Source organism: Montipora capricornis, chromosome 9, assembly GCF_036669925.1.
Source record: "Montipora capricornis isolate CH-2021 chromosome 9, ASM3666992v2, whole genome shotgun sequence".
Taxonomy (NCBI): domain Eukaryota; kingdom Metazoa; phylum Cnidaria; class Anthozoa; order Scleractinia; family Acroporidae; genus Montipora; species Montipora capricornis.
In genome coordinates this window covers 44,767,737-44,778,841 of record NC_090891.1, presented here as the reverse complement: position 1 = coordinate 44,778,841, position 11,105 = coordinate 44,767,737, and the positions used below count along the sequence as shown (strand labels likewise).

General features: G+C 40.6%; 1 protein-coding gene across 1 annotated transcript; it reads right to left on the bottom strand.

Moving 5' to 3' along the window:
* Positions 1–4,223: 4,223 nt before the first annotated feature.
* Positions 4,224–10,851, bottom strand: LOC138015322 (WASH complex subunit 2-like). The gene is made up of 2 exons (XM_068862316.1): positions 10,236–10,851; positions 4,224–6,752 (listed from the first exon to the last, which is right to left on the bottom strand). Exons 1-2 carry the CDS (start codon positions 10,609–10,611, stop codon positions 4,480–4,482), a joined length of 2,649 nt encoding a protein of 882 aa, XP_068718417.1. The 5' UTR covers positions 10,612–10,851; the 3' UTR covers positions 4,224–4,479.
* Positions 10,852–11,105: the final 254 nt, after the last annotated feature.

Below are 11,105 nucleotides of genomic sequence, written 5' to 3'. Positions count from 1 at the left end.
ATTTAGCGCTGAGGAACTAATTGGAGACACTGTACAGAAATCAAATCAAATATTAACGGCGCAGGTTGGCGTTCGAGGAAGAGGGAAAACGGGAGTACCCGGAGAAAAACCTCTCTGAGCGGAGTAGAGAACCAACAAACTCCACCCAAATATGACACCGAGTCAGAAGCGAGTGCTCTAACCACTGCGCCAGTCCTTCTCCCTAATTGTTCCAAGTTCAAAAAAGTAAGGCTTAAACCTACAATAAGAGCTTTTTCTAAGAGCTGGTTCCGAATTTGAAAGCTTGTTCCTTAGATCGTCCTTTTCGCTTTAACTGGGGTCAAGAGGTCACGAAGCCTGGAAGGGCGAACCGAAAGCAAGTACAGGGTACCTCTGGTATCCACTACATACATGATAGGGTCGATAACTAGCACAGTCATCACAACAGAAAACGAAAACTCTATTGATTTATGTTGAAGCATACGAAACGTCAAGTCAGTCAAATATAATTTTAAAGGATTCATTTGTGTCTCATGTTTGTCACCGCTGTTTGTGTGTTGTTCCTCCTATGTGAACTTCATTTTGTTGCATCTTGAAGAAAATCGGAGGAAAACACTAAACTGATAAAAAGGCGACTCCTTCAACACCAATTGCATTCTTTGTGGGTAAGTTTATTTGCATGAGTTTGTCAAATAAGGAGGCAGTGTGGCCCAGTGGTTAGGGCGCTTGCCTTGAGATCCGGAGGTCCCGGGTTCAAGAGCCGCTCTGACCACTCGTTGAATTTGATCCTGGTAGTCCCTGGTTCAACTTCCCAGCTGCACTTGTAAATAGCTAACTGGTTTGCCTCCGGCCAGTTGGGATTCATAACAATTGTAGTTGTTGTGTTCTGTTGTTTCGTTGATTGTTTCATTAGCCCTGAAAAGCCCCTATGGGGAGCGGTCAGTTAAAGTATGTATTGTATTGTATTGTATTGTAATAACAAAAATAACAAGAAATGCCGGAGAAATCAGAAATCACATTGAATCAATTGAAAAGTGGTTGCGTGTGAAGAGGCTATTTGCTCAGCATTTCCATTCTCAGAAAAATGGCGCCGTGATGCCAATCTTTGTATTTCCGAATCGGCCAGAGATGGTTGGTCTCAGCACTGACCAAAAGAAAACGCATGGTATTTTTGGGTAGAGGACCAGTTTTTAGCGATCGACAATAAACCATATTCGTATTATCAGTATTGGACTAGAACTAGCTTGCAATGGAGGCTAATGCAGGGGAATATATTGAAAAGTATTTGCATTTGAAAAGATTTCCCCGCATTAGCCTCCATTGCAAGCTAGTTCCAGTCCAATACTGAGAATACGAATATGGTCTATTCTATGCGGAGATTATTGATTTGAGGTTAATAGAACTGTAGTGTTAGTGATATTGACAGAACTTTAAATTTGCTTTGAGTGGGATGCTGCGTAAGAGCAAGCGAACATGAACCTATCTGCATCACTACACTAAAGAAGTCAATCACCTTTGTTGCAAACAGCCAACCGGACACTTGTTCATGAAGTTGCGCAAATGGTAGAGTACGCGTTCTCACCATGCTGATTTTCCGCAAAACTATTGAGTTTGCTATTAATTGTGACAGTGACTTGTTTTGTCCATGTAGCATGCCAGAATGCTACAATAACATGATCGAATGTGACTGATAGCTCGAGTGGTTTCACATGGGCGCGTAGAACTAAACGACGAGCCGGGGGAAGAGTGGCTTTGCAACGACTGTAAACCACCATGAAAACGGCTTCGAAAAATGTTGTGATCTAAGACTTCAAGTTTTCAAAAATCCCATAATGCACCTCTTTTAGAGGTGTATTATGGGATTGTGCAAGTAGTGAATAGATTATTTTTATGAATGCAAGTCTAAAATTCGTTGTTGTTAACTTTTAACATAACTACAGGAAAATATCATTTTCTCATTTGGTTATTTAGATATAGCTTATTAAAAATTCGCTTTTAATTAGTTTTAATAGATGGTATTGTAAGTTATTGTTGAGAAAGTTTGGTTTCCAAAATATGTGTTGTGGGTTCTTTTTTACACTTGGTAATAAATATTATTTGAAAAGAAAAAACACCGTATTATTTTCATTTTGCTTTTTTTATAACTTAAAAAACGATTTGCAAAGGAACTGGATTACCTCAATCAAAAGAACGCTTATTTTCGGGGGGGGGGGGGGGGGGGGTGGTGGTCCAAATCCGCTCTGACACTGGTCCTATATTGTAACATAGCTGCAGGAGCTCGCGATCAGTCTCCGTCGATCCCCTCAGTGAGCTCAGATAGTCTCTCCAGATTCCAACAAACTGAATTAAAGCCCGCAAATTTAAATCCAAACAAACCAAAATTGTGACTCAAAGACAATGCTTTTTTCACGACTGATTTGCTCTACAAACAAAACTTGTAAAGTTGGCACTCATACTAAAGTGGGGTCAGATAATCTGTTGTCTTTGTAGTATCAAAAACATGTCGTTTTTCCAATGATGACTTCAGATACTCGCATAACTCTAGGTGCTTCCAAAAATATTTGAATCTAATGAACTACAGTTTAATATTTACAAACAAATAAATCATAATTATACAAACAAGACCAGTCAGCATTGCTATTCTAGGCGGGCCACTTAAACTTGACATTATTACTGTCTCTCACAACAAAGTAAACAAAAAGACACTTAGAAATTGACAAGAGTTGCACAAACAAGAATTACAAAAACAAACGCCTCGTACATAAGAGAGAAAGTGTTCTAAAAATGATCTGAGATATTGTAGGTAATTGCAAAGAAAAGCCATATACTTTGAAAGATCAGTGTAGCACGTATCAAAATTCATCTCCTCAATTTTAAGAAACTTCAGAAGCTCTGGGGAATAAATATAAGGATTTGTATGAGTCTACTCCCCATAGTCTCGAGATGATGCCTTTTGTTTAGGACTGAAATTTAATATATCGAAAGTGGGCTATTTACGTCTAAAGTACCGGTAGTGTGTTTGCCTAAGCTGGCGAAATTCAGAGGGGATGCCATTTCATATTTTCGCGACAATTCTAGATTACTGTGGAGACTCGTGGATTAAGAACGCAGTAAAGCCCTCCGCACACTAGAGATATCAGCTAAGCCAAGTTTCACTCGTAACTATTGGCGTAAGCAAGTTCCCCCAGTGTGCAGTGGCGTTTTCAGCCTTAATTTTCAAGCGTATCATCAGCGCCGAACATTCAACATGTTGAATAATTTTGTGCACGAGTGAACATTTCCTCTAAGTGTGTGCGCGTGCAAAGTTATCAGCTTACAATATGAGGCAAATACGCACGTGTGTTACAAATATTTTCAAATAAAAATGGCGACATCAACACTGCTAGGGGTCTGCTAGTCACTCGTGCACAAAATTATTCAACATGTTGAATATTGGACGCCGATGGCACGCGTGAATATTAGCGATGAAAACGCCACCGCTTACGTCAACAGTCACGAGTCAAGAGTAAAACTTTGCCAAGCTGATAGCTCTTGTATGCGGCGGACTTAAAGGCCTATTTTCACCCTAGCCGCAACGCGCGCCCGACATGATTTCGTGTATCACGAAATGACATCTCAGAAAGCCTTTCAGAATCTTATTCGTCAAAAGCTATCCATCGATAAATCTTTAGGTCCTGATTTAAATGCGTTCTCTACCTATCATTTCATAATTTTATCGTAGTATGTTATGTCTATATTTCTTTAAAATATTCCGCTTTGGTGATTCTCCAATGTCTGAATTTAATCAGTCGACTCCATAAACATAATAGGTAATTTTAGCGGTTTCACTAATTTAAATCACCCGGTAAACCACACGACGATCAGGCTAATGGCGATGTTTCTTGTTTTCAATAGCCTGTTCCAGGCTCTCAGATAGTCGAGAAAACGAAAAGAACTGCGTGTGAAAAGCGAGTGGGGGCTTGGGTCGAGCCCCACTCGCTTTTCACACGCAGTTCTTTTCGTTTTCTCGACTATCCGAGAGCCTGGAACAGGCTATGTTTTCAACAGCACGAACTGGTGCTACAAAAATAGTTGGCCAATCGGAATACACTATTCGAGATTCAAAACAGTAACAAACGATCGCGTTGCGTGTAGGTGAAAACAGCCCTTGAAAATCGCACCTTATTGCTGAAAATGAATATTTGACGGAATTCAACCGCCAACATCCGATCTCCCCGTGCACGCTCAAATACTCTCAAAAAGTTAAACACAAAAACGTCATTTATTTGTTATGGACATTATTCACAGCATATATTGAATATATGAAAAGAATTTTGATTCTATCTCTTGAGATATACAGACCAGAAAATGCGTATGTTTGAGATTATGAATAGAGAATTTTTTCGTTCAACACATACAGCAAATAAATCGGCCGTTTTTTTTTTGTCATTGCGTGTATATAAAATGTGAAATGTAGAGAATGTACTCATTTTTACCCCTAAAATCTATGCTTTTTCTCCATCAAATAATACCAATAAAAGTCAAGCTATCATTGATTCCTTCTTCGGTGGCCTGCTTGTGGATCCCTCTCTCATTGTTTGTCCCAGTCTCCTCCGTATACTCGTCCTCCATTAGCGTCAGTTCAGAAGCCGTCGGAGTCATTTCCTCTAGGTAGATATGATCACTGCTGCCTTCATCTGGTTGTAAACTCACATGTTTATAATTGTTGTTTTGGAGAAAAAACGGAGCAGACTTGGTGACATTTGCGGTGTTTATACCCACAGTACATGCACAGTTCTCCACTCTGTTGTTAATAAAGGCGGTATCATAACAAACAGGAGACGAACACTCAAGTCTCCTCCTTGGGGTGGACGGCATTTGCTTTTGTGATGATGTTTTCGACGAAACTGGATGCGGCTTCCGCACAGGGCTATTTAGCGGAGTCCTTTTAGGAGATGTTGTGGAGCGTTTCCCTGGCGCAAAGTGTCTCCCTTTTGGTTGAACTGTAACTCGAACAGCGGGACTCGGAGGGGACAAATATCCGTGGGGTTTGCTCGCCAATAGTTGCTGTAATGGGGATTCTAAGTAAGGCCCAGCGATCGTTGCCCGGTGGAAAATCTGTCGATTTGTTAACCTCATCATCCCAGGCTCCGTAAAAGACCTGCTGCGGACAACTGGGTTGTTCGCACGACCTTTTGATCTGCCATTTGAAAACGAAATACTACGAGGGCTCTGCGAATCCCCAAGGGTACTCGGAGGTGACAAGGAACCCCCCTTCTTGCCAGACGTCCCTTTTTTAACCGAATTACTTTGTGATATCGTTCGCTGGTTGTCCGCACGCAGGGGTCTGACAATTCCAATATTGCATGAACTTGGCCTTGATACATGTATTGTTTGTCTGATCGGTGAATTTCGAACTATGTTTCCATAGCTCATGCGCAAGTGCCTGTCCCAATTTCCTGTTGCGCAATCGGTCGTAGTTTGCGTAACTTTCGTTGCCTTCGTGTTTGGAGCAGTGAACGAATTACTTCGCATAACACGCACTGGAAGCGCAGGACGCTGAGGCTCTGTGGTCACGAAAGACTTAGTTCTAAGAAGTTGCCGTGATTTTGGGCTGTCACGGTTGTTTTCTCCTTTCTTAAAGTCCACAAGTTCGGCGGTTTCCTGAGATGAAACATTCGCATTCATTGGATACAGACGCTCGACTTTTGCCCAATCGGTCGCAGTTTGCGTAACTTTCGTTGCCTTGGTGTTCGGAGCTGCGAACGAATTACTTCGCATAACACGCACTGGAAGCGCAGAGCGCTGAGGCTCTGCGGTTGCCAAAGACTTAGTTCTAAGAAGTTGCCGTGATTTTGGACTTTCACGGTTATTTTCTCCTTTCCTAAAGTCCACAAGTTCGGCGGTTTCCTGAGATGAAACATTTGCATTTATTGGATACGGACTCTCGACTGGTGTGGATAATGCCCTCTGAGTTCGGAATGAAGCCGTCTGCATTATTGAGTTTGCAGTACTATCTTGCACTGTTGGAGGGATGGTTGCCTGTCTTGATATGCTTTGAGGGGTGGGGAGAGGAGAAGGCTCTGATTCTGTTTGCTTCGGTTTTGTTACCTCAATGTCTGAACTTGGAAAGGACTTTCCTTTGACGAAGCACGAGATGCGATTAAAAACGCCTTTCTTTTGCTTTTTAAATTTTTTATCAGATTTTTCACTGGCGCCGCTTTCGCTTGTCATTTCGCTTGGAGTCTTGTTATTCTCGTTGTCTTTTTCGAGTAACTTCTCTTCGTTCTCCGTGGTTACTGTCTTTGGCCTGACATCCTCGGATCCCTTTTCACTTTCAACACTTTCTTCATCTTTTTCAGAAGTCTTCGCCTTTTTGTTCTGCGTCTCTTTACATTTTGTTTTTTTCTTTGCCTTTTCGCTTTTAGTCACCATTCCTTTTGAAACAGCACCCTGAGTCAGACAGTGAGAGTCCTTGGATTCTTGGGAATCTCCTTTTTCCTTAGGGGCGTCCACTGCGATTTTATCAACGGGTTTCTGCACTGAGACGAAGTATCCATCGTCCGTTTGATGAATTTTCCCTTCTTTTATCAAAATCCCAAGGCAGTCGTGAATGACATTCAACTTGGGGACATGAACATACTGGTATGTCTTTGCAAGATATTCAGTAATCGATTGCTTCGTTGCCGTTAATTGGCTGCTATTCAGGGCTGATATGGTTTCCATCAAGGACATTGTCAATGGTAGAAAAGGAGCTTGTTGTATGACCTCCATACCAACGGAGCTTACTACACCTTAGACAAAATGATGAATAAGATGGTCAGTTACAAATAAAAAAGGCGAATCTCTGTGTAACCGTAAAATGAGCTTTCCGTTCACACGCTAGCCTAGATTACCTGACTTCACGGATAAAAGTCGCCATCAGGTCATTACGTGTCGAGCAACGTCTTCCAGTCAAGTATTGAAAAGCACGTGCAAAACGGTGTGACAAATCTGACCAAAAGTGGTAGAGTTAGCCGAAAGCTCATTTTTTCGGTTCAGTTGTTAATGTACAGATAAAGGAGTTTAAGTTGTAGACTTAAAAAAATAAGTTCACTACGAACTTTATACAACGGCTTTCAGTTAGGTCCCAAAGGACTATTTTGTTACTACTTTTTGCGGCCACAAAATTTCATGAAGAATTCATTGGCATATTTCGAGAGACTTCGGTTTCGCGTGATCCCGATGAAAAATATGAATCTCTCGAAATTGGAAATTCACAGTTGAATACTTTAAGGACTTCCAGGTGTTACGAACAATTTTCGAAATCACTGCACGCCACTGTGGCAAATGTTTGAAGACTGTGCAAAGGTGGTACGTGCATGTGAAACTTAAACGCTCGATCCTTAAGATGCAGAGAGCAAGTGTTAAATTTGTAGACTCTGCCATATAAAATGCAAGCGGTTTTGATTAAGGGCGCTACAGGGTACGAACTTTTCCCTACGCTGAAAATACGCTCGCTACATTGATTCGTGCTATGATTGGTTCAATTGATCTCATGTGCTCAATATGATTGACTTACCCTTCACTTTTTCATCCCATCAGACTTAATGCCACTGGAAATCATGCGTATTTTCCGGCGCTGGCTCATGATGAGTTTGCTTCGAGATTTTTTATTGGCTTATTGAATTCTGTTTTCACTGCGATTGAATAAAGCACTGAATTACTCCGGTTTTGGATTGTAAGGACAAAAGAGAAACCTACTGAATGCTGTTGGATAAAAAATCGCATTCGATGACAATTCCGAAGCCTGATTTCGTTGATTGCACAGGTAAGTGAAAGTGTTATCATTAGAGGTTTGGACAGAGTTTGCTCGTCTCGTCCTTTCTTTCCGACCAAGAGAATCAAACAGTACTTGTTTTGACGAGAGTTAATTTCGTAATGACCCGAGGATCCTCGCAAAAGTCTCCTCAGTAGAGTTCAGGGATTAGAGAATCCGAACTGGTAATCGGAAGGTCCGAGTAGGTTCGTCGACTCCTGCGAAGTGGCACTCGGATTTTTTACCGAGTATCCCCGAGTCAGCATCGGAAAAAAATAGCGAGTACTTGTTTGGACTGTCACGTTTACAACTCAAAACGTCGCATAAAACGCCCTTAAAACGTCGCATAATGTGCACGGATCAAAAGAGTATAGTTTAACGTTTTTTCTTAAATTTCTCACACCAAACTACAAACAGCAATAGAAATTAGAGAGCCTTCTGACACTAGACGATCGGGTGCGCTTCGGGGATGAATGGGCCGGTTAATGTCATACGGCTTAAGGCTTGTGGGTCCAGCCGGGTGAAGAAAGAATTAACCGATCGATACCTTCTCTGTACTTTTAAGAAAAAGAAATTTATTGCCCTGAGGAAATAAATGGATTTATGCTGAGTGTGACTTGCTTAGTTAGTTATTTCCCATGTTGCTGTTTGGATATTCCTGTCATCCGTGAATTTCTTAAGATCTTTGACCATGTGCGCAAGCTAAGCGGAGCGCCGCTTTCACCAACTGATTCAATATAGAGTCAAAATCAATTTTCCCTCCCCTCCCTATTTCTAGTTTCTTGTGGATGGCGGGTGTGCCCTCAGCTGTGATCATGTCTTCTATATTTGGGTATTTCCTAGGTTGCCATGCATGATTTTCAATAAACGGCCTAGCTGATCAGGGCTTGGCCAAAATATCCTAAACAGATGGAGTATTATTTGTGTCCCAGTAAACGGAGCTCGCCCAAAGCAATGCCTTGCAAACAATACCAGTCAGACTGTATGGAGCATTAAGCATAAATGATGAATCGCTTCGTTTGCATGTCTTGTTTATGAGTCAGGGCACGTAGAAAAAGCGACGTGTTAATCCTTTTAAGCTCGTCGCGATAGTGTGTTGATAAATGTATCCTGTCATTGGTTTCTTACAAATTGGCTTTTAAAAATCTTTTGGCATCGTTCTTCATGATTTCAACTCGAAATTTTTGACATAGTTACGTAACATGCTCTTCAATTATATTGGAAGATAAGGCCCGAACAACATAGTTTAAACATAGCATTTAAAAATGTGCCTTTTTTTTAAGGTTTGAGTCAGTATTGCGTGAGAGTTGCGGAAGGGTCATCAGAGATAATACTTTACTATTTATGCGACTTTTTAACCCTTGGAAAAAGAAATGACATTGGAGGTACTATTATGCTATCAGTACTTTAAGAGTAATGATTAATTCGAAACAAACGAATTGAGCTAATTGTAGGGCGCTGCTACTTAATTGTTCAAAGGGCTTGCTAGCTCTTGGCAAAAAGAAGAATTGAGCTTTACAAGCCGGAAAATAGCCTACATGTTTCTTTCTTTCTTTTCCGTTTTAACAGGGCACAAACAAAAAAGTCTGGATCTCAATGAATTTGATGAATAAAATTATCGGCTCGACAGGGAAATATGTTGATGTTTAGAGAATTTTTGTCCTCGAGGAAAGCAAAAACGGTTTTGTAAGAGGTCAGTAAAATGGTTTTAAGGCAATTTTGTTTCTAAGGAAACAACCATCGTTGAATTTTTATAAAATGCTTTCGTTTCAAAACTAATGAGATAGGCATCATAAACGGTAATGGTTAATTACGCTATTCTCGGCCACTCAGCCATAACCTCTTGTCATTTTTTTCTTAATGGAAAATTCAAATGAAGTTAAGTTTAAGTCAACTTGCAAAGAAGGCAAAAAGAGAGCTATTTGTTGTTAAACTCTCTTCTGGATGCAGATGCATTTCTTTTTCTTTAAAACGATTGTCACCGAAGTATGACTCGTTTTCCAAATAAAAAAATGAAAAAAAGAGGAAACAAAGAATGGTCGCCTTTGTCGATCGATTGCTCGAGCGGAAAAGCTCAGTTTCCGAACTTATTGTATCATTGATCAAGTATTTTTGCCACGGGAAGGTTTGAGTCTTAACAATTTCGTTGTGACTATTTTTGTGTTTTCAGCCGTTCAATAACAATAAGATGTTCCGAAATCACACAGTTCGATATATTTAAAAAAATGAATATATATACACAACCCATGTTAGCACACTGATTGCAATAAAATTTTGGCCGCAAATGACTCAAATTTTGGGCTAATTACACGTAGCATGAAATTTCGCAATGGCCGGAGGAAACATTTCTTATGTTTTGAACTAATTAAGTTCAGATTGTACCCGTCACGGGAACGTGTGACCAATACTGACAACGTTTTATCTTGAAAGATCGTAAAAACAAAGCAATTCAATACTTCTAAATATTAAGAGAGCTTACCGATATCTTTGATGCTCAAATTTTCCGGACTGCGAAGAAAGTGGCGTCTCCAAGCTTCTTTAATGACTTCGATGTCTTCATGTGGACCTTTGATCAACAAGGTAAAAGGAAAAACCCAACCTTTGAGCCGGATTTCGCCCAAACTTTCTGTCAACCTTGTGAGCAACGTTGACTTATTAGCTTCCTTGAATGCATCAAATACTTCTAATCCGTTCAGCTGATGTGGTGGCTTTAAGTCCTCCAAATTTTCAGAATCGCGATCGCTATTGACTTGAACAACAGAAGAAGTCGGTCGAAACACAACCGCTAAAACATTACTCAGCACTATTGAATATTTCGGGGCTCTGTCCCGCGTTGATCTCGCGGTTGACGACATCTAGGATTCGAAAACACAAGACCCGAGGTTTCGACAAAGTTCGAAACCACAACTTGTTACTGCTGTAATTCAAATATCTTCCTGTGGCTTGCTTGATCAGTCAATCAGAATCTACAGATGCTCTAAACAAATGCAAATCTTACAACAAAGAAAGCAGCGAAGAAGAACGTGTTTACAGATCACTAAGAGTCACCGACAGATCTGCTCATGAATATATTCATCACAATTCCCACAAAAGAGAGCGACTAAATGAGCTTATAGAACATATCTGACTGACAGACGGTCAAGTGTTTCGTCGTGATTAAGTTAGTCATTGGTTTTTAATTTTTTTTTTTTGCCGGATGCCCTTGAGATAACCCCGATTGTTTAAGAGCATGTAGCGCGGAAAGCGGAAGGATTCCCGCGTGTGTGACGCTCGTGATCTGTTCTTATAACCAGAGCTGTAACCCACGAATGAATACTGAAGATATCACCAAAATTCTTGAAATAAAAAA